Raw genomic sequence first — 23356 nt, 5'->3', positions numbered from 1 at the left:
GGAAGGCAAACCAAAGGAACGAACCTTTTGTCCGTATTGATACGATTTCACTAAAAGGTCCTGAGCCGAGTTTATTCTGAGGTAGGACGCTGAACTGGTAGCCAGTGCCTGCGAGTAACCCAGTCACAAGCAGGTAGTTTTTGGATGTCGGCACAGGCAAAGACGCCCATTCGTGCTTCCCCCTGGATGTCTGCTTGACCCTTTAAAGGATAAAATCAAAGTATGTAAATAGTTTCAGTTGTTGACAGCAGAAAATGTTTTATCCTGGGTGTGTTTTATAATACTGACCACACAGTAAATTTCTGGGTAAATCCACCGTCAAAACCTGGGACCCAGGACACGTTGACCTGGTTCATCTCTGTGGTTACGGTCACCGAGGACACAGCATGAGGACTGGTGCCTGAGCAACAGACAGACAGTTTTAAATCTATACCACTAACAATGCACACGTCATATATCCGTTACAGATAATGCCGATGCACTCACCAAGTGCAAAGACTACAGTGCCTGCACTGACAGTCGCCACACGATTGGTGGCCAAACACTCCCAGCCGCCATGGTGATCTTTGCTCAGCGGCTGCAGCAAGAGGGATCCGTTAGAAAGCACCGCGTACGGAGAGCGAGGACTAGGGCCAATCTGTCGGGAAGAGCATCGGGAAGTTCATGTAAGGGATTCATCAGACATGGCCAAGGCTCCAGAAAAAGCAGAATTTGTTTTCGTACCTTGCTCCAGGTTACATTTGGAGCAGGATCGCCACTGGCTTCACAGGGGATGATCAACTCTCGGCCGACTTCCTGGAGATACTCTGGCAGAGGGGGAACTCGAAATGATGGCGGGTCCTGGAAAAGCCACACTCTTTTGACTTCTGCACGTCTAAATACATTTTAATATTTTTATATTTAAGACCCAGAGAGGTACTTGTTGTAAGAGGTTTAAGAATCACAATGTTAGTGATAGTTTTGGTCCAAGCAAAGGCCAAATCTAAACCCTAATAAAGAATCTGTGGCTTGGCAAGACTTGAAAATGTCTACTCACAGATACACAGATAACCCAAATGACTAAAAGCCGTAATTGAATGGAAAGTTGGTCACACAAAGCATTGCTTCAAGGTCTGAGTTTAAATTTCATAATATTCAGTGTGAATACTTTCTTTTTACTTTTACAATTCTGCACAGCTTTGTGTCGTTCTCAAATAAAATCCCCCCCAAAAAAACACACGGAAACTTGTAGTTGCAAAGTCACAAAATGAGGAAAAGGTCAAGGGGTTTTGGTACTTTTTAAAGGCACTGCGAGTCTGAAAAAGGGAACTTTACCTGCAAAATAACTTTGGTGGGCTCAGACTGGCCCATTGTGCCGTAGCTGTTGTAAGGCGTGCAGGTGTACATGCCTACAGCGTTGTCATTGGCTGTCGCTATAAACACAGAGCCCTCTGAGTTCACCATCCAACCCGGGAACTAAACAAGTAAAAGACAAAAAAATATTAACTCTAAAGCGACTTTGAGAGCCAAATTAGCACAGATTGTAAAACAAGTGCTAACATTTACATTGTCAAGATTCAGCTCATTCCCGTCTTTGGTCCAGTTGACATACAGCACAGGCGGGTCAGCCTGCACAGGGCAGAAGATCACCCCCTCCATTCCTGCCGGCAAATAAGTTTCACGCAGCATTCTTCCAACGCGTGCCGGATCTAAAAAATAAAAAAAAACATAAAATAATTGAATTAAAAAAATTGCTGTAAAACACAGCAAAGCCACAAAGAATGAGACGGTGAGACACTAACGTTTCACTTTCAGATGGGCAGAAGCCGAGGGAGGAGTCAGTATTCCATTAGTAGGGATACAAGTGTAGTTTCCAGCATCTTCTGGGATGAGATTAGGAATCAGAAGAGTTCCATCCACCAGAATCTTCACTCTGGACCTGAGGGACCTAAAGACACGAAACGTGGTGCAGTTTATGATAAAACGGTGTATTAAAGAAACAGAAATGAAAGAAACACACACGGAAAGCAACGACTTCTACTAAACGGATGTGCAAGATTTAGAAGATGGTACGTTAATCTAAACGGCAATCTTCTTTGTCTCAGCTTGTTCATGATCACATGATATAATTATCTCGCAAACAATCCAATTAAAACTTATCGCATTACCAGCGTGCTTCGGAAATATTTACACCTGCAACTTTTCGAGTAGATAAGAACACCACGTGTGATATTTCCCTCCGTGCCGTGCGTCTTGATATGTATATATTTTTTTTACAGCAATGGACTCACTCGATGTGATAAACGTTCTGTCCTTGCTTCAGCCACTCGTAGGTCAGGTTTGAAGGGTAAGCGTCTGCCTGGCACTGCAGAACAGCATCCTGGGACATATTGAGCGTCGTGTCCTCAGGGGAGATGATGATGATCGGTGGACCTTTAACAAAAATCGCAATGAACAGATCAGTAATTACTTCTGGTCAGTTTTAAGCCACCTATATTTCACAGAATGACCTGTAGGTGGCGGTATACACAAGCATATAACTACCAAATGGTTTTTCTCCAGGAGATGAACTGATAAGAAACAAAAAGCTGAATGTTCTCATGCAAATGTGACAACGATTCCTTGATATTAGATAGGGTTAGGGTTTGATGACGGATCGTTCAACAGTCACCTTGAACCTGCAGCTCCGTGTAATGGGTCAGATTCCCCTCTGTGTTGGACACGTGGCATTTGTACACTCCAGAAACATTTCTTGTGACAGTGGCAAGAGACAGAGTGCCGTTGAGCACCTAAGAAGTGAGCGATAATGAAACACACATTGCGTGAGTATTTATTTAAAACCCTGCAGGGTCGTCTGTTGACGCGACTCACTTTTATTTTTTCATGTTTCTCAATCAGGCTCTCATCTTTGTGCCAGACGACCGTTGGCCGGGGGTTGCCGTGGGCTCCGCAGCTAAGGGTCAACGAGTCTCCGAGCAGAACCTCCACAAAAGTCGGCGGCGTCTTGATGAACACAGGAGGAGCTAGAGCAAAGACACAAACACAGAGGGGGCGATTTTCACTCACATGATCAAATTAGGTATCAATACATATACAACGCCTTGCTCTAAAGGACCATTTCACATTTTTCATGTTACCACCGCGACTCAATAGGAATTTTGTGTTATAATTCAACATAAGGTAAATCTGAAAGTGAACTGGAAGAAAACGACACATGGTTTTCAAAATGTTACGCTTATATTTTGGGGGGGGTGTCCCTAAAGAATTTCACATGATAGTTTCATGATAGTCTTTAGTTTCCCTAAAGACTTTGGTCTTCACTTTGACTAGGCCATTCTAACACATTAACATGTTTGGATCTAACAGCTCCGACTGCTTGTTTTTAGGGTCGTTTTCCTGCTGAAAATGATCTTCTAACCATGCCTCAAGACTTTTGCACATTCTAACACATTTTCTTCCAGGATTTCTCTGTATTTAAGTTGATCCATTTTGAATAGACCAGATAGTGGATTCAATACACTAACAGGCTGAAATCTACATGTAAACACAAATGTACGTCGCACTTCTATTATTTTTGTAAATATCTTGAAAACCACACATTCATTTTCCTTCCATTAACACTACGCGCCATCACATTAAATTCCAATATTATTCAATTAACTCTCAGATATGGACATAATACGATATTCAATATCATATGCAGTATCTAAGAACTGCTGCTGTGAACCCAAAAATGTGTCCTGCAGCAAACAGATGGCGTTCATCAACTGCAGCATCATCATATCAAACCTCTACCTCACACTCTGAGTGACATAACTCTGCTTCAGCTTAACCAGCGTGTGCGTGTGTGAGTGAGACTTAGAGTTAAGAAGCATGTGAGTCAAAGGCTTTGAGCATTTAACCTTAATCTTCAGCGACAAACCTCACAAGCGTTGGTCAGCTCTTCATGGCAAATAAAAACAAGGTGCGATCCCCAGTGTGCATGCTTTGACGCATTGCAATAAATGTTCAGCAATTTCCCTTCTGCCAGGGCCATCAGAATATAGCCAGACCCCATGCTGCAGACGTTCTAAATAAAGTCTAAACCAGCGACGAGCGACGAGGGAAGCAGCTCCCGCGTTCCCAACACCCTGCAGTGCTGCACCTGTGATGGAGAGAAAGGTCCATGTGCCATTTTGAAAGTTGTCGGTTTTGCTGTCCAGTAGAAGGATGCGACACTCGAACCAGCCCTCGTCCTCCAGGGTCAGCCGTTCTACCAGCAGGGAGGCGCCGCGGGTCAGAGACACACGCCCTGTGGGAGGAAGGGTGAGGGTCGAAAGGCAAAGAGGGAAAAAAAAGATTAACAGACGCACAAAGGCAGACAGGCAACGTCAGCATATGCAGGAAGAGGGCTTTTCATGCAGAGGACACAGCCACCCATTGTCAGAAAGGCCAGTGTCAAAGTCATGGACCTTCTGCAAGCAGGCGGATCCACATGCAGAGAGAGACTCTGATGAATTGTTCTAGTTTATAGAAAATAACAAATGACATAGTTAAGATTTATGAAAGCAGCAGACATCTTGAAAAACAGATGAGCAAATTAAATCATTAATATTTTTAGTCCCCATGATGCTCAAAACCAAGATCAATCTTTCCTCGATGTCATTCAGGCCCCAGGAACCTACAAGTGCACAGTTGGGAGTTGGATGCTGTATTTTCCAGGGAGAGGCATGGAAATATTTTGCTGTTGATGAAAAGCAGTCAAAGTTTTGACCAGGAAAAAAAAAAAAAAAAAAAAAAAAAAAACATACACAGGCACCTTGCAAAAGTAACTCATTTAGTCAGGTTAGAACCAGCATTTCATTGCGGTTTTACGTGACAAACCAACACAAAGTAATGATTAACTATGAAGTGGAAGGAAATAATTTTTTAAAAAGGCTTTTTAAATCAATCTTTGGCATCTGAGTTAATTTTTGTAAAAAGAAAAAAAAAAGACGTTGCCCTGCAATTTCTGCTGCAGGTGCTTTTGGGACCGTTTCTGTCAGCTTTGCACATCTGGACACTGAAATCTTCCTCAGTGAGACTCAGTGAGTGAAACCACTGTAACATATTCATTAAGCTTTGATCTACTGCAGCTCTGGCTGCTTGAACTTTCTTCCTCCGTCTTTAGCCGTCTCTAACAGGTTTCCTTCCAGGACTGTGACTTTATTGAGATGATCCATCTTCCCATCCGCAAAGCATGCCACACTTTTTACATTCATTTCAATTACAAATCTGGGTTTAAATAGAATCCCAATGAAAATCCTAAGAAGTCTGGAGTTGCATAATGACAAAAGAAGAGATAAGACCGCAAAGCAGTGGGGATTGGTTTTCTTATGTCTTCTTTGACCCAGAAATGCGCTCAGAAATGTGAGTCATTTCCAAGAGGGTTGTCTCGACTAAAAGTTTTACAAGAAACCAAACCTCCTCATATAACAATGAACAATCCTTCACTCCCTCATTCCCTGGCTTCAGCCCAAAAGTCAAGGTAGGCTGGGAGGATGCAAGCGACCTATCTCGAGAGGGAACTTTATTAATTTCCTACAGTGTTATATACCTCTTCATTAAGCAAACGACACTAATAATAATTAAGTCCAAGAAATTTTGTAATATCTCTTACAACACCGACTCCAGTTGGTTTAAAATAAATCCGAGTGCTTTCCAGTAACATTCATGCATAATGAATTTATGTAGCCATTGTGCACCGCAGTGAAAGTGATTGAGCTTTAACATTGTTGGCCAAGTCTCCCGACTCCAGCTCAGATGATGAGAAGTCAGTGGCCCTGAGGTGGAGTGCAAACACATGAATCACTGCAGCGATGGTTAAAATGATATGCAAGATGACAGATGAAGACGGTGTCCTGTCATTTAGGGTTTGGGCGGCTTAGCGGAGAGCTACAGTTAGCAAGCCAGAAATTCTTGAATGTGTTTTATTAAAGAACTTCGATGAAGGAAAAAAAAAAATGTATGTGACTCATTTTTATTTTGGATTCAGGAGTGCTGGGCTAAAAATGTAAATCTAAGACAATGCATGGGAGAAATGAGTCACTTGTTTTGTTCATTGGTGGGGCAAAGGATAGAAACGAACAAGAAGAAGCATGGCAGATGCACAACTGCATTTGTGTGAGCGAAAGTGCAGACACAGATGGACCGTGCGTGAGCGTTTCTACCACACACACCCAATGCACCCGCTTCCTCCGCTCCCCTCTGTACTTCTTACAACTCCTTGTCAAGCTTTGAAACTTGATATGCTAGTTGCCTGGTGACTGCAGCCTGGCTTTCAGGGTACACCCCCTCCTTTTATTCTGTCTCTCAATGAACTCTTTTTTTTTTTTTTTTTTGCCCTTCAATCTGAGGGCTTTAAATGACTGGAGGATGCGGGCAGGGGGGAAAACACACACGATGCTCCTACCAGACGCTGCCAGAGCAGTTTGAAAGTAAACACGGAAACGTGAAGGAGTTCCCACCGACCCGTTCTCTCCTTCCTGCAGTTTGCAGGTTAGGCCGACTGTGCGTTTTGCAAAATCACATCCGAGCAAAATCAAATAAATGCATTGCTAAGATGCTCATTACACATAAACTTTTTCACTTTTTTTTTATATAAAAAAATATACATGTAATTTGCAAAACTGACACAAATTCGTTTATAATTGAGAAGAGGAAGGAGAATGATTTGTGGCTTTTATTGTCTCATTTACAAATAAAGCTGAAAAAAAGAGTGATGTGAATTTCTCTTCAGGGAAAATTCTTTGTAGAATCACCGCCATTACAGATTCAGGTTTGTTGATTTATGTCTCAACTAACTCTTTTTGAATATCTAAAAAATTTTTGCAAATTCCTTTTTTGCAAAGTACCTCAGGCTCAGTAAGATTGAAAAGCAAACTTCTAACCCTAGCAATAACTTTTCTTCCAGGAATCCTTTTTTTTTTTTTTTTGCTCCACCTAACTGAATCAAATCTGAAGCGCTGTGGCTTGTGGAAAACCGCAAACATTACTTGTTTACGATTTCTTTCATCAGTGGTTTTCTTCCTGACAAACTTCCACAACCACATAGATTGTGTGCATTTCATGATCATTAACTGTCCTGCTGGAAGATTTTTGTGGATTTACGCAGCTCTGCTTCAGAGCTTCTGTGTTTCTTCATGATGCTGTTTGTTCACTAATGTTCCCGAACAAACCTCTGAGGCCTTCGTAGAACAGCTAATTAACACTGCACATTAGTTAGGTGACTTCTGAAAGAAACTGGTTGTATTCATTTTTATTTAGGGACATCAGACTAAAGGGGGGCTGAATGCAAAATAATAAAAAGGTTTGCTTCACTTAACCTTAAACCTTCTATATCCTGCAACCTCAAGCAGCATTAGCGTTATTTAGAGTCTCACTATTCAACACATTTTTTCAATCCAGACAACAAGACCCTTTGATTAATGCCTGAAAGCTTTGCATTTTATTTGCCTATGTGTACGGCCTTAAGACGGGTTGAAACACACACAGAGAGTGAAGACAGACAACAATAGGTAACAATTAACCCTGCATTCCTGTCGGGATAGTTGCTGTGCTTAATAGTTGGGTTTAATGATTGACTGACCTCCTGAAAGACGGACAAGCACTTGATGGGAGCGGCGCTCGCTTTAAAAGATCCATAAAACGAATGCCTTTGGTTTCAGGTCAGCATCTTTCAAACAGCTGGGCAGGGTTGGGAGACCGGAGGAGGGGGGGGAAATGTGCGGGGAAATGATAACAGGTATCGGGATAACTTTAGACGGTTTCCTCTAATCGTGCCATGAGGGGATCCTCCCACAGCTGCACATTTCCTCTGCAACCTTTTCTCATCAGATTTGGAATTTATCGCCCACTCCTGTGTGCAAGAGCGGAGCTGCTCATCGTGGGGATCGCTGAAATGCAGCCGGTGGAAATCCCTACGATGCCACGGGGCCCTGGAGCACGTGAGCGCGAGTACATGTTGATTTTCAAAAACCGGAGAGTGCCCTGCCCCCTGAAAGCCTGGTTTCACTGTCCAACCCCATCTTAACCCTCTCCCGCATCCTCCCCCCTGTCCGTCACTACAAAGAGACGACAACCTCCCTCCCCAGCTCCACCCCGTCATTCCTCGTGCTCTCGGGTTACCATAGCGATGAGACCGAGGAAAGCCCGGGCTGTAGGTTTAGATTTAAATTCAGTTGCTGTAGAAACACGACACGGCCAAACATGGGCAGGGGGCGGGTCGATTGTGCACGGGTGAGGCAGAGCAGGGGGGGTTTCTACTGTCAAAGATTTGAAAAATTACAAGCGGTGAAAAAACATCGCATTGGATGAAAATCCAGACCCCAAGAGACGGAGACGGGAGAATGAAAGAAATAATGAACAACAGAGAAAGGAGACTTTCCCTTTCACCCGGCGGGCGGACAAAACAACCAGGCCGTGTGACAAATGGCGCTTTATCCAAATTTGAATGTTTCATGTTGGAATTAAAACCTAAGATGGCACTTGGCAGGCGTTCTGCCCCGTCAGACGCTAAAAGCAAGGCTGCTCGTCTCTTCGGCGATGCGACTGGACGCAAGTGTGGAAAAATGGGAAACCAATGGCATACAAACAACCCTTCACGTGTTTGAATCGGAGAAGAACTGAGGGAGAGGTTATGGAGAGGTTACTCAAATTATGTGCATCGATAATCCACTGAAACCAATGAGAGGTTGACCTTCTTGACCCCCGAGCTCCAGCAGACGCATTCATCACTCCCCCCCCCGCCCCTACACTAACACAAGGTCCACCTTCAAGAGACAAACGCCATTAAGCAGAGCGATTGGTTGAAACAATAGCCGCAGTTCCATTTCCACCTCCTCCTGGATATTCCTTTTTTCCCCCTTCTTCTTCCAGTCGCAATCACATGACAGATCCGCTCTACGTTAAAAACGAGTCCTTGTTTCCAACAGGTTGAGCTGTAGTGCAGCCAAGGGTAGAAAATGGAAACGCTAATCCCACCAGCACTGTTTGAACTCTAAGACGCAGCCTCTTCATATTAGCGAGTTAGGTTCTCACCCGGTGGGTGGTGGGCCGGCAGCGACTCGGCTTTCAGAGCCGAGCCGCTGCCGGCTGGCCATCGTCTCCATGATGTTATCTCCTCTGTTTTTTTTTTCTTCTTCTTCAAAGCAAACAAAGGTGAAACCCCTATAAGTCTGGATGCTTTGTGATTACACAGCTCTTGTTCTTTCAGCGTCTAAGCAGGGAAACTGTATTTCATTATCTTAATGGAAACTGCAGCTTCAGTACAAATGTTTCCTTGTTTCATATTCATAAATAAAACAGGCGTAGCGCTGCAGATTTCATACAATATGCTGACAGGGAAACCTTTGGAGGAAGGTCGTTCTTTTTTTTAATCTGTTTTGTTTGGAGAAGCATCAGCTTTGCTTTTCTTTGTTCATCCACATGTGAGTAAGGGGCAGTGGTGCATTGTGGGATGTGTTTTGATTTGAATACAATCATAAGTCTGGGACCGGTCACTGCCTCGGACAGCTCGCCCCCTCTCCCGCTCCCCCCAAATTTCTCTCTTCAATCCTCCTGTCCCACTAATCAGTTTAACCCTCTTATGAATAGCTCTTTGTCGTGGGATAGATTACAGTTAACTCTGCCCCTCTCGCTGCGTCCAGTTCCTAGTTAGTGCGCTGGACGCAGCTTCACAAAGCTCATGTGCCCACATTTACTACAGCAACTCAACTTAATGCAGCCATAAGCTGTTTAGGCACGGCCACAAAGCGTTTGATTTAATGTTCAAATCTTCACAAAGGAACTTCAGAGCTCAGTACGCTTGAAGAGGCATTTCAACTTCTTCCCAGAGCAAAACATGGAGTCTGTTTGGGAATCAGGGAAAGAAAACCTTGTGTTAATTATTTCCTTGTGTCTGGTCATTGTTTCCGTAGTTCAGTTGGACAAGCTTTAGATAAAGGCTTATTCTTATTTTAATTTTAAATGTTATAGTAATAAATTTTTCTAGTAAAATGTCATAATTTCCCAGATTTTGAGGTGTTGTCAGGCTTATTTTATAAATTTAAGCTATTTCTAGTTATACACTTTTAATATGATACATAATACCGTTTTTTAGACTCTATTCACATAAGGAGGTGTGATTTGTGTCACTAAATGGTACATAGTAATTTTATCATATTTTTAAATTATGGGGTATGGAGAAAATAGTAAAACTGACGATACAAACGGTTTTGTTTTGTCAAATGTCATTATTTGCAGTTTATCGACAATAACAAATCAAATCAAATCTCTTACTGTGATAAGAAATTTATTGTGATAAATGATAAATATGATAAATGCCCACCCCAATCGGGTGAAAGGATGGACAGGTTGTTATAAATGTTCTGGAAAGTATTTGAGATAACAAATGTTTTTTTTTCTTGCTTGCTTGACCACACCAATGAAATACTTCAATCAAATCTCTTGCATACTTTTTGAGACTCTGCAGGAACTCTGCAGGAACCCTGCAGGACGTGAAGCCTGAAGCACTCAGGTCCCTGCGTCAGCCTGATGGTCCAAGATTACAAAAATGAAGAACTTCAATTTCAGCCTCTTATGCTTATGTGTTATTGCTAGCTGCACAATCACCTGGTGCAGAAAAAAACTGATATTCAGGTTTATGCTTCAAAACATGCCCACATTTACATAAGCCTGGCTGTCTAACGATAAATTCCACAAAACTTTACTAGTAGGCGGGCGGTAAAAATTTTGAACCAGTTGTCAGCATTAAAGACTGTAAATGTTTTACTGACTCCTGCACGTGTGTGAAAAACACAGGCTCTGACTTTCCCGGGCGTTCACAAGTCACACTGGGAGTGTGAGGGCGGCCCGCTGAGATCTGGGGGTTTGCCCATTGTCGTCCTAACCTCGGGTCAGAGCCCCCCGCTCACAGTCTCTGCTGATTTTCTTCACAACACAGGAGACATTTGATCTAACCCTGCGACAGTAAGCCATCCTGACACTGCCAGACTCAAACACATTGTCTGGACAGATTCAACTAAAGCCTGCTATTCCAAGAGTGTCAGTCACAGTTTGGTCTGGCTGTTTCCTCTTAGCTGTGAGCTGACTAATGTTTAGCCCCGCAGGGCATTGCAGAGAGTGGGAAACGGGCGACGGTGAAATATGAAGCGTTCTCTGAGAGCCGGACAGGCTCGTGTTTAATGGTTTCTATGGCTGGAGTGGGGACACTCCTTGAGCACACATGGCACAATCTCAAGCCCACCTGATATTATATCAGAAACAGCTGCTTTAATGGACGGAAACAAGCTCCGCGGATGCCACTCGCTGAGACTCTTCATCTCCGCTGATAAATATTCCTAATAGCGTAAACGACCTTGGGACGTAGCAGCAGGCTGAGGACACACAGCATCTGACATAATTTGCAATGCAATGAGTACAGCAGAAAAACTAGGAGCATAATCTACTTTAACAGTGAAAGCTTTTTAGTTTTAAACATCTCTAGCTCCTGTCTTGCAAAAGTAGGAATGCTCCTTTAACTTTTCACATTTTGTCACATGCTGGTCCAAAACTTAATGTATTTTACTGGAACTTTAGAAGATAGGCACATAAATGACAAGTGGAAAGTGTGCTGGATATTTGAATTTGAAACTCCTTTTTCTCCAAAATACTTAAGAAAATCTAGGAATGCTTACTGACTACAAAAATTAAACAAATAATAAACTGAGTTCATCTGTGTTTTTTTTAAATCTTGGTATAAATCCAGGTGTTGTGTGAAGAGTAGAAGTTTGTTAGAGAACATTAGAGAACAAACTGCATCATGAAAACACAGGAACGCAGCAGACACGTCAAACAGAAAGATGTGAAGAATGTTAAAGCAGGGGTTTGGTTATAAATCTCAAGCTCTGAACACCTAATGGAGCAACTTTCCGTCCAACATCCAATGCATCTTTGAGGATGCTTTACAGGGAGATGGATGCTTGTCAGAGTTGACTGGAAAGGGACTGAACTACGTACACAGTAATGCTGGAAGAAAACAAGAAAAGAGGCAGCATAACATTTCAGACTGGGATGGAGGTTCACCTTCCAACAGGACAACAGGTCTAAGCATACAACCAGAGCGGAAGTCAATGGTTTTTAGTTCAAAGCATGTTCAAGTATTAAGTTCCAGACCTAAATCCTATAGAACATCTATCCATAAAAGGTTGTCTTATTTGGCCAAGAAGAAAGAGAAAAAATGTCAGACCTGCAAAGCTGACGGAGACTTACATTTAGGGCTGTTGTAAACGATTATTTTAGTAATCGAGTAATCTATAGATTTTTCTTACGATTAATCGAGTAATTGGATAAAAACAATTATGAAATAAAATATTGGTAAATCTTCCATAACACCAGTGTTACTATCGGATATCAACATCAGTCTATTTTTTCCACATTTGAGCTTCCCTACCAGTTACTTTTTTGTAGACCGGGGGAGCAATACGGGATATTTACCGTTCCTCCGTTCAGAAACTCATCTACCAGCCATGTTCCGCCTCCCGTTTGTTCAGACCGGGATGATATAAGTTTATTGTGCGGTTCGTCCGTAAAGCTGCTCTTACCCTGTAAGCATCAACCCTCAGCCGCCCGCCGTGTTCAGTCTCTCCGCTCACCTGTATAAATCCTCCTCAGCTTCTTCCCGCCGTTCAACCAGCAGCTCCGGAGCAGAAAGGCTGCCGAACTCCCGGCATCGCGMCGGCCATTTTAAGGATGTTTATTGGTCCCACAAAAACGATGAAAACCCGGAATTATCACCAATCAGTAAAATCCCCGCGGGCCGAACTTGAAGATTGGACGTTATGCCGCTAACACGTAGCTTCCGTCAACAACTCAGAGGCGGAAGTCAGAGCTCCGCTCAACGCAAATAATGTTCCGGCTGAAACACGGTGCGCTAAATGATAAAACATAAATTAACGAAGCTTCGAGGCAGGTCCATTTTCCTTGAGGAATTTTAATAATCGAGGTACTCGAATCACTCGAGGAATCGTTTCAGCCCTACTTACATTAAAAGACTTGCAGCTGTAATCACAGCAAAAGGTGGTTCCACAAAGTTTTAACACGTTTTACATTTTTATTTGTAATCAATTATGAAACTATGTATGGTTTTTCTTTACAAGAAGCTGCAACATAAAATCCCCTTAAAATGAATTAAAGTTTCACAAGACAAAATATAAAAGCGGTAGGAATAGATACAGAAGCATTTCGTTTAACTGGTAGAATCCGTTCTGTGTACAAAGGAAGTGAACAGTAGCACAGCTCCTCCATTATTCATAGATCTTCTTCCTGATCCTTTATGGGTTGATCTTGATCTTTAGCTTGACGCTCCCCCGCATTTTGCTCTTGAGTCCTCAGACAGGCTAGCGCAAAGATGGGGAAACATTTGGCGACCTGACCTGGTCTCGGCGTCAAATCTAAAATCCCAAAAACATTTTAATTTGAGGGCAGCATACATTAGAGCCGCAGCACTGACACGCTTCACATGCTGCCATCTGCCCCCAGTGGGAGGGGAAATATGAGGATCTGAGGCAGACGGAGGCAAAATCCACACCAGACAAAAAAACACACACAAAGGATGAACATGAGAAAACAGGGGAATTGTAGTTTTTTTACACTACGATTCACCTCTGCAGTGTTACTGAGTTTACTATGGGTGCACGTGCATGAGATGATGACTCAGACTGCAAGCAGCAGCTAAAACGATGCGTCGCAGTCACCTGATGCCTAGGAAGCGTGTTCCAGGTGACAGCGAGGTTCCTCAGGTATTTCATATGTTTCTCTCTGCCTCACCCATGCAACAAATGGGCTGGCATGTTTGGGAACTTTCTACTTTTTGGTGACCCAGTTGGGACAGTACAGGATTTGGGGGTGTCCCAGTGGTCTTGTCGGCTTTGGAAGCGCAACGGGAGGTTGTGATACCCCTCTTTTGTCTTTTGGGCTCCGGCAGACAATGATGGGATTATAGGGCTTCCAGCAAGGAAAACTCCCATTATTCCCAATGCTTCATCCATCCTCCTTCCAGCACAACAATCTCCTCTTACTGGGTCACCCTTCAGCATACTAATAAAACACTGTCAGCTCACAACCGAGCCCCCACCTACACTCCTAATCCCCCAGTGAGCAGCAGCGTTCCTGGTATGCCCCTTCCTCCTTTCTCGTCTCCACCCCACCCCCTCTTTAACTGTCGCTCACTCTCGCCCTTCCCCTCTGCGCTGATGTACAAGTGCGTGCCGAAAACACAGACTGAACACCTGTAATTACGTTGCTTTGCGTGGATTATCTATTTGGGAGTAGGGTTTGAACCCAACTTCTCCTCCCCAAGTCGTTAATAATACCAGTGTAGCCGCCTCCTTGCAACTTCCTTTGTTCTTAAAAGATGATGGAAAGTTTTGTTACCAATTAAACCTGTTATCTGGTGGGGGGGGGATCATGGTTTCTTGAACTACAGAAGCCAGAGGCTTTTTCCTCAAAGAGGAATTTGTGTTGCTTTTCTTACCTTTGTAGTTAGGATGAACACGAGGAGCGTACACTCCGAATTTAATGAGAACAGGTACACTGTAGCCGAGGCGCACCCACTCCACAACGTGCAAGGGAAAGAGGTTCGGGGTGGTGGCTTCTTTGGACGACGGGGTCAGACTGCAGTCCAGCTCTGCAGAGCCACCCTCTCTGGCACGGACCAGCGATGCCAAACTCTGAGACACACCTGGAGAGACGATGATATATCATCAGCGTAAAGGCCTGGGTGGATCTGTGCTGACAACGCAAGAGGCAATAAAGAAGGAGCGGGCAAATTACAGATGCTCCTTTCCAAGGAAGCTACAACCTCAAATGGAGCCGGCTCTGAAATTTTGGAGAACATTTTGGGGAATTTTGTTTATGTGAAGGTTGTTAAGGAAGAATGGATCAATTTTACTGAGAAAACTTAACCACAAAGTATGGAAAAGTTTAAAAATGACTGTAAAAAAACACCTAACTTTTTCAACTAACGGATTATGGTCTTTTGAAAATAATCAAGAGAAAAGAGCCGGAACGATCAGAGTTTTCTCAGGCTGAGTAGTGGCCCTTCCTCTGCTGCACACTGCCAGTCTGCTGGCTGAAAGAACACATCTTTCAGCCGTTTGGAAATATTTCTGGTTGTGCAAAACGCAAACACGAATATTAAATTTAGTGGGTATTTATTTTATATTCTTCTCCATGTATTGAAATTCAAATATTAACAAAAAATGTAACAAATAAAATTGTTAAAGATGTACTTATCATTGGGCCGGGGATTTAAAACTACCACTTTTCCCTTCACTTGCTCTGATCTGTATTCTAAGTCAAATTCTGAAAATCTGATTTTATAAACAGCCAAACTAACAACTTTCAACAAACTCATGAACAAACGGGATATGCTTTGAATACATTTAATTTTTCCATTTCATCTGTCAAATTCAGAACTGTCAGATAAAAGCTCTAAGGAAACTGGAAACATGTGCTGGCCAGTAAGAAGCCTGGTTGCAGCAACTGAAATAATATGTTTTATTTATTATCTTATCAGAAGTGTGAATTACTGCTGGTTTTCTGCTTTAACTAAAAGCAATTATATTATGCAACATTTTTGAATAAATGCCACAGTATTTTCTTGAAAGGCTTCATACCTCACCAGCCCAAGCCTACAGAAAAGCCAATAAGAGGACACGGGCACACGGGTTATAAAAAACATAACATCATTAACTGATTGTGGCAGAAACCGGTCACAGATCGGCTCCCGAGTTTGACTTTCCCCGACTGCTAAAAGCCGGGCCATTACAAGGCATTCACAACAATCATGTGGGCATTTGGCAAAAAGAGATTGAGTAGCTGCAATCCCATTAGTGACACCTGGAGCAAGAAGCAGCCCTTCCACCTCCTTTATCTCCCTCGCTGTCATGTGCTAACATGGGTGTGTGCTCAACTGGGTGCCAGTGTTTGCTCCACTACTCATCTGGCCTGGTGATTACTTTAATCTCAAAGGGAGGGAAAGAGGAGGAGGAGGGTGAGGCTCTGATGCAGCAGGAGCCTCTGTGTTTGGTCCAGCCAACCTCTCACCACCCCCTGGGGTATACACATGGCCTGTGGAACCAGCACGATCAATCCCACTACCCCCCTTCTACAAACACAAGCACGCACACAGGGACGTGTGCCTGGGGTCTGGAGTTTGACGGGGTGGTGGAGGGGGTAGCATAAATCCAGGATTGATCTAAATCCGCACCCAGAGATATATTGTTTAAGTTGGATTTTGTCCCCATTCTCTCTTGTCCACTCATGTCTGAGCTGCGACCCCTCCTCTTCACTCTCTCCCCGACATGAAGCAGCGCTGATAAACCGTGTTGTACATGTGGAGCGTCTGCGTTCAGCTGATCAACAACATCCACTCGCTGCTTCTCAAAGCTTCACCAGATGCTTGTTGATCCTAAGTAAGAGTGTTGGCGAGGGATGCTTGCTTGTGTAAAGGTATGCCGAAGCTAGGGCTGCAAAAATAATTAAGCAAACTTGAAAATGTAATATCACTGTTGACAAAATCAATTGATATGAACTTTTGGAACATATTTTTCTCACTTTTTCCCGTCTTCACATTGCCCCCCCACCACTGTCCTTGAGCTTTAGTCGCTGAGTCACTAAGAGCTACACCATAAAAGACTGACAATCCGTCCAACGTGACACATTTTTTAAAAGTTTTAAGCTAATTTCTAATATTTTTTATCATGTCTCAGTATTTATAAAATGAGACAAATATTGCTGACGATTATACAAACATGGACATTGCGATTTGGTCTGTCAATTTTGCTGGGTGATAAATTGTCCCAGAAGTTGTCGCAATAAACAATAATATTGTTGCTTTGAGACCTTTTTCAACTAATATAATAGTAATGGCATAATAACACAAGAACGCGTTCTCAAAGATCAATAAACTTTAAATTATAGCGAATTTAAAGTTGGATATTTAAACTGGAGGACATTTTAAATATCCAAACTAAATACACTTAGTTTGGATATTATAAAACTGCTGCTGTAAATAAAACTGCTGCTGTGTGAGATCCAGGTATGGAGGCCTTAGTTCTTGAAGCGGTCGTCATGGGTTCAAGTCCCGGCCCGATGACCTTTGCCGCATGTCTTCCTCCTCTCTTCTAGCCCATTTTCCCATATAATCATTTTAAAATTAAGGCCACTAGAGCAAATAAATAAATACAAAATTGTCTAGTTGGGAACAAAACACCAGACTCAAGACTTTTGTCATATAATTATTGGCAGAAAAAGAGAGAAAAGAGAAAAATGATAACAGTCATCCACATGGACATTATTGAGCTTGTTTTAATTTACATGTGATTATTAATTTATTGCTTATTGTGGCAGGCCTAATTGTGATGTAACACAATTATTCAGCTAACCCAAATAAAGTGTACAAGTGCTTGAAAAGGACAAAGCCATCAAGAAAGAAATTCAACATGGAAATGCATTAATAATGAACGCAGCTAATCCATATTTGCATTAGCATACTTACTTAGCAGACAGATGGCTACAGCAGTGGTGACAGCCTGAAGCCACCGTCTCTCCAGTCCCATGGCCGTCCGTCACTCTCCTCCACACATCTTGCAGTCTGAAAAACAAGACCGTGCATCCTTTTTAACCCTTCACCAGAAAGACAGAAAGACTGACAGAGTCCCCGCTGCATGGGGACATCCCTCACACATCCCCCTCCTCAGACACATGTAATCCCTGGAGTTTATGTCTGCACATTATCCAAGCCAAACACCATATTCCAGATGTGCTTTGGTTGATGAATAAGTGTATTCTTTGAAAACATAATCTGATCTTATGTTGGATTTAAGGGAAACTGAGCCAATCCAATGAGAGCTTCTCAAAACAACCAGTAAAACCCGCCTAGACTTTGCATCCTGTGGACGTTTAGGACTTAAGTGTGCTTGTTAGTGACGAGGAAGACCTCTTTAAGGTCAGATTAACCTGTTGCTTGGGTTTGGTCCAGCACATCCACGAGGTCTTGTCTGAGTCTAAATGGGTCAACAGCAGCAGGCGGGAGAAAGGAACAACGGAAGAGGCGGGCGATATGAATTTAAGAGATGTTATCATAATATTTTATGGTAGTACTGTGACAGTAATAAAAGCGACGTAAAGAGATATTTATTACTTATTTTTCAGGCAACTGTATGGTTGTGACTACATGATAGCAATCACAAATACGTATGCTTGCCAAAAAAACAACATACAATTTATGCTTCTTTCAGACACCAGCCATAAAGAAGTGTAATTTGTATCATTAATCTGCAAACAGAAACTGCAATAATCCATCCATCCATTTTCTATACGCCCTTGTCCCTTGGTGGGGTCGGGAGGTGCTGGTGCCTATTCCCAGCTAACGTTCCGGGCAAGAGGCAGCGTCACCCTGGACAGGTCGCCAGTCTGTCGCAGGGCAACACAGAGACACACAGAGACAAAAAACCATGCACACACACACTCACACCTAGGGACAATTTAGACAGACCAAAAACACAGTCATGCAGTCATGTTTTTGGACTGTGGGAGGAAACCGGAGTACTCGGCGAGGACCCACGCATGCACAGGGAGAACATGCAAGCTCCATGCAGGGAGAACGGGGCCGGGAATCGTACCCAGATCCTTCTTGCTGCAAGGCAACAGCTCTACCAACTGCGCCACTGTACAGCCCCACTGCACTAATCATATTTTCTAATTTATTTAAGACACTCATTGCACATCCACAGTGGAGAAAGTACTAAAACTAACAATCCACACAATACGGACAGTTTTGAGAGTTAACCATTAATTGGGATTTATTGTGACAACAATGAATCAAAATTCTCCTGCTAAAAAATTTATCTGAAAAAAAAAAAAAAGATAAATGCCCATTCCTTTTGAACGTTAAGTCTCCCAACTCCAAATGTTACCTTATTGCTAATCCTAATGCTTAAGCAGCAAAAACAGATTTCTGTTGGATGATGAGCTTTACTTAGACTAACATTAAGACAGCACATGACGAACAAACAGCAGAATCATGTAAGATTCATCTAAAGATTAAATGCACAAATGACTCAAATGAGACTTTAAAAAAAAAAACTGTAGATCTTGATCTCCTAATTAGTCTGACAAACATGACTCCACTTGAAGAAGTGGAAAAGTGGCTCCTCTGCCTACTTCAAATTGGATTAGAGACTCGTTAAAGTCGCTGCCCTCCAAGCATAAAGGAAGCCCTTCCCGCAATTCACTTCATCCAGTACACTTATCATAAGCGCACTGCTTAAAGTTCATTTGAGTAACTTCAGAAGGTGGCTGAGCTTAGAAAAGAGGTGGGACACAAGCTAGGTGATGATGCAGCCGCAGATGGACCGCACAAATGCAAACCAACCCCATGATCCGCTGGAGACATTTAATTGCTTAGGAGCGCTTAAAGCAAACAAACAGCCCAGAATAGCAGAGCTGTAACATGAACTTCACAATATTGTAATGGCTTTCTTGTTTAGAAGAACATCAGAGTCAGTCAGGCATCGCGGTGAAATGCAAAAGCGCAGGGTTCATTTCAACAGCCCTCTGGGATGTTGCAATAAGCACCGCTCTCAATGGATTCAGAAGATAAACAGCAAATCTGTGCAGTCCAAATTGTTTATGTGTCACCTCCAGCAGGCAACAAACTGATGGATGGGATTGCACTTTACGGCATCCTCACTTTTTTTTTTTTTTTTTTTTTTTTACAGAATGAGATGTACAGCAAAATCCCATCATAGTGTGTTTCTCCAATTTAAGCTTACATCTGGACCTCAAATATCATTTGGCGATCTCAAATCAGCTTTGCCTTTGCTCCAGTAAACTGAAATGTGCTTCAGCACCAGGATGTACTATGTGACAGTCTTGTGCAGACAGACAAGGAAAGACAGGAATGGGGGCGGAGGGGGTTTCTGTCTGCAGGTGCGGTATTAGACAGAGACAAGCAGGTTATTTCCTCATGCAGCAGAGCAGAGCCATTTAATTGGCATGTGCACTCTGAGGGCCTCTGAAGGAGGATAGATATTAAATTCAGAGTGAATGCATAAAATGATGAAGTAACACACACAGCGCCTTGAAGAAGTATTCAGGGCCCAACTGTAAAGTAAGAAGGCAACATATATATTGTTTATTTGATTTAAAAAAAACAACCTGGAAACTGAGTTTTGTATTTAGCTCCCCTGCATCGATATTTTGTAGAAATCCCCCTTTCAAAGCAATTACAGCTTTGCATGACGAGGATACTGAGATTTTTGCCATTCTTCAAGCAAAATACTTAAAGTTCAGTCGGACTGGATGGAAACTGTCAAATTCTCAACTGGATCTAGGTCTGGACTTTGACTGGGTAATACTAGAACCTAAATACGTTTTGATCTTAATCATTGCAGCTCTGGCTGAGTTTATAGTGATGTTGTCCTGGTGGGAGGTGAAGTTGCTTCCCACTTTTGGAGTTTCTAAAAGGTTTTTCTTCTAGTTTTCCCCTCTATTTAGCTCCACCCGACTTCCCATGAATTCTGACTACATTCCCAGCCCCTGTTGAAGAAACACATTCCCAAAGCATGATGTTGCGCTTGGTAAAACCAGTCTCTTGTTCTGCGCTACAGAAGGTCTGGACTCTTAGTTATTGAGAAACGACTGCTTGCTAGAGGAATGGACTGTGTTGAGGTTTTAAATTTTACACTTTTGCTAACGTTTGTCCGTGATGTATGTAACACACCAGTTCGATGCTATGAAGCTTACCCAAAATTGTCTGCACTACAACCGCCCTCCCCTGCCGATGCGAACGAGGCAGCTGTTAAAGTTTATTCAATATTTGATAGCATGGCCAACAAGGACTGAACAGTTTTATTCACTTGCTCCTCTGCCATTGCTAAAACTACAGGCAGACTAAAACAGTGCAGAAAATTGATGTCATCTTTCMCAACTTCTCCATCTGTTCAACCTGGCTGGCCCGGTTGAAATTCTAGAAACTTGAATCGAGCGGAATTGCGGAGAAAGGYAATGGTCGTGCTAATGACGTTGCCACCACCAGGCAATATGAATACTTTTGCACAAAAAAAAAAACAAAAAAACTGTAAATGTTAAACACCTCAGCAGCAGATATTTCAAACCAATGCATGCATGYTGACAACATGTAATGGTGCTGCGTTCCACTGGATTTCACTGACACAAATTGCTTTGGATCTCGGCATGACTTAGCCTTCTGGACGGTACATTTGTAACACCCAGTCTAATCCTGGCCTCCTGTTTCGAGTGTTAATAGTTTAATTGAATTAGAGATCAAACTGTTGAGACACATCAAGGACATGCTTTCATGTAGCGGTGCAGTGATCAATCCCTGCTATATCAAGTCACAAAGGTCTGCCCACGGGGACGGGGGGTCCAGACTTTCTTCTAGTGGAGACCGCATGGATTGTTTACCAGCTGGGCAGCTTTGATACGATGTTCAGGCGCGGATGACACGTGACACTTGAACTGACTGGTCTTAACACACTTTCCTTGCTGAAATGCAGCAAGAACCAGGTCGATAAACATTTGCAGATGTGTAGATAGATAAATGCTCTGTCCTTGGATATGCAGGTGTTTTACATTAAATGTTGGGAGTCTCCCAAAAACAAGAGCTCTATATTTCCATAATATATCGGTTTCTGTATTGTCAGAGATGTTTTAAGAACTATGAACTTCACACAGCCAGCTGGACTTGCAAGTTTGCAAGATATTTAAAGCTCAGCTCTCCCTTTTGGACATGGAAAAAAAACATCCATGTCTCTTCTAACCCTCTACAATTGAAACACAGAATGAAGAATTTACGTCTTTATTACGTTGTTTCCTACTCTTAATATCTGACCAATAAACTGGCTGTTTGACCTTATGTGTGTGAGAGAGTATGTCTTATCCCTCAATACCTAAGCAGGCCCATCAGTGATGCTAGTGACAGATACAGGCCTGATAAGCAGTAGTATTACTCTCTTAGTAATCCTTCCTAATCCTGACAGGCCGTGGCCTTTGTACAAACCTGTGTCGTGCCGCAACTACAAGTGTTACTCGAGCAGAAACTCTGACCGGCCAACCAAAGATTTGTAACTGGCAAAAATACTGTTATTAACACAGCGACTGGTCCCTAAACTCTGGAACCAGTCGGCAGACTGGAGCAGTCAGTCAATGCATGGATTTTGTTCCTGGCAACGCAACCTACTTTGGAAAATCCATTGATGTTTATTTGAACAAAATGGGAAATAAGCTGAGTAGACAGTGAGCATGGGAGGGGAGTCCCCACATGCCAGGGAAAACCCACTGTATATGGATTACCGGTGATCACCAATACGCTAACATGTGGCACTACAAGGTTTAGCAATAATTACTATCGCGTGGCGATGGCTGAGTGTTTTCAAATTCCTCACTTGCAGTCAGTCTCTCTCTCTTGCATTCAGGGTTTCCTGCGCACCTTCTGCAGGGACTGAACAATTCCTCACATTACACCAATAAATTACCCATGTGCTTCATGCCTGAACAGACTGATTGAATTTTTTTTTCTCTCTCCTGAGATGAACTACATTCACATTCGGTAGCTGAGATGCAGCAAAGCAAAGCAGCTCGCATTGCCCTTTGAGTCCTGAGCTTTTGTCCTTCACCTCCTATAATTCTCAGAAGCAGGTTAGAGCCATAAAACTAAGCAAAGCCCTAAAGACTGAGGTCATGAACTTTAGCACAGAATGCTGACGTATTGCACTGAATTTATTGAACACTGACACAAAGAGACTCATTTCTTTCGCTGTGGACAGCTCTTAATGGCATGATGAAAGGGACATTAATGGACAAGTCAAAACCGATGCTGCAAAGCCACTGGATGGAGTTTCTTAGATAAAACTTTTTAATCAACTAGCTGTGATTGTACCGTAACATAACAAGGACGTTACTGTACCTTATATTTATTTCAATCTGATTACATGATTGCATCATATTGAAATTAACTGGATTTGGATCTATACCAGCATGGACCAGTATGTGATTATTAAGGTATAATGACTTTTAGAAAAATAACTTGGGTGTCATGGTATTCACGCAAACCTTTAAAAAAAAATTGATTCATGCTTTTGTCTAGAATGAAAAAATAAAAGTGATTCCCATCGATTCCAGAAGAATATGGATTATGAGGGATGCAAGACATATTGGTATCAACATCGGTATTGGCCCGTGTTAGTCATTTCTTAACACATCGGGACGATAAGTAAAACTTGGACAATATCAACCAACAATGTTTAAAACAAGAGCTTTTTAGAACCTCGGTATACTTCAATGCCAGTAACCG

General features: G+C 42.6%; 1 protein-coding gene across 2 annotated transcripts in view; it reads right to left on the bottom strand.

Moving 5' to 3' along the window:
* Window positions 1-23356, bottom strand: part of igsf9b (immunoglobulin superfamily, member 9b) — a 32188-nt gene that overhangs the window by 6998 nt on the left and 1834 nt on the right. For both annotated transcript variants that reach the window (XM_008419110.2, XM_008419111.2), the window contains exons 2-14: window positions 17537-17632; window positions 14510-14716; window positions 4124-4270; window positions 2851-3002; window positions 2651-2768; window positions 2271-2412; window positions 1782-1927; window positions 1546-1688; window positions 1315-1455; window positions 724-840; window positions 487-637; window positions 289-400; window positions 25-200 (exon numbers count right to left, since the gene is read on the bottom strand). In XM_008419110.2, the coding sequence (XP_008417332.1) occupies window positions 25-200; window positions 289-400; window positions 487-637; window positions 724-840; window positions 1315-1455; window positions 1546-1688; window positions 1782-1927; window positions 2271-2412; window positions 2651-2768; window positions 2851-3002; window positions 4124-4270; window positions 14510-14716; window positions 17537-17597 (1813 nt within the window). In that variant the 5' untranslated portion in view covers window positions 17598-17632. The remainder of the gene's footprint in view (window positions 1-24; window positions 201-288; window positions 401-486; window positions 638-723; window positions 841-1314; window positions 1456-1545; window positions 1689-1781; window positions 1928-2270; window positions 2413-2650; window positions 2769-2850; window positions 3003-4123; window positions 4271-14509; window positions 14717-17536; window positions 17633-23356) is intronic.

The sequence above is a fragment of the Poecilia reticulata genome, linkage group LG9 (genome assembly GCF_000633615.1).
Source record: "Poecilia reticulata strain Guanapo linkage group LG9, Guppy_female_1.0+MT, whole genome shotgun sequence".
NCBI classification, from domain to species: Eukaryota; Metazoa; Chordata; class Actinopteri; order Cyprinodontiformes; family Poeciliidae; genus Poecilia; species Poecilia reticulata.
This window is presented reverse-complemented; position numbering and strand designations above follow the sequence as displayed.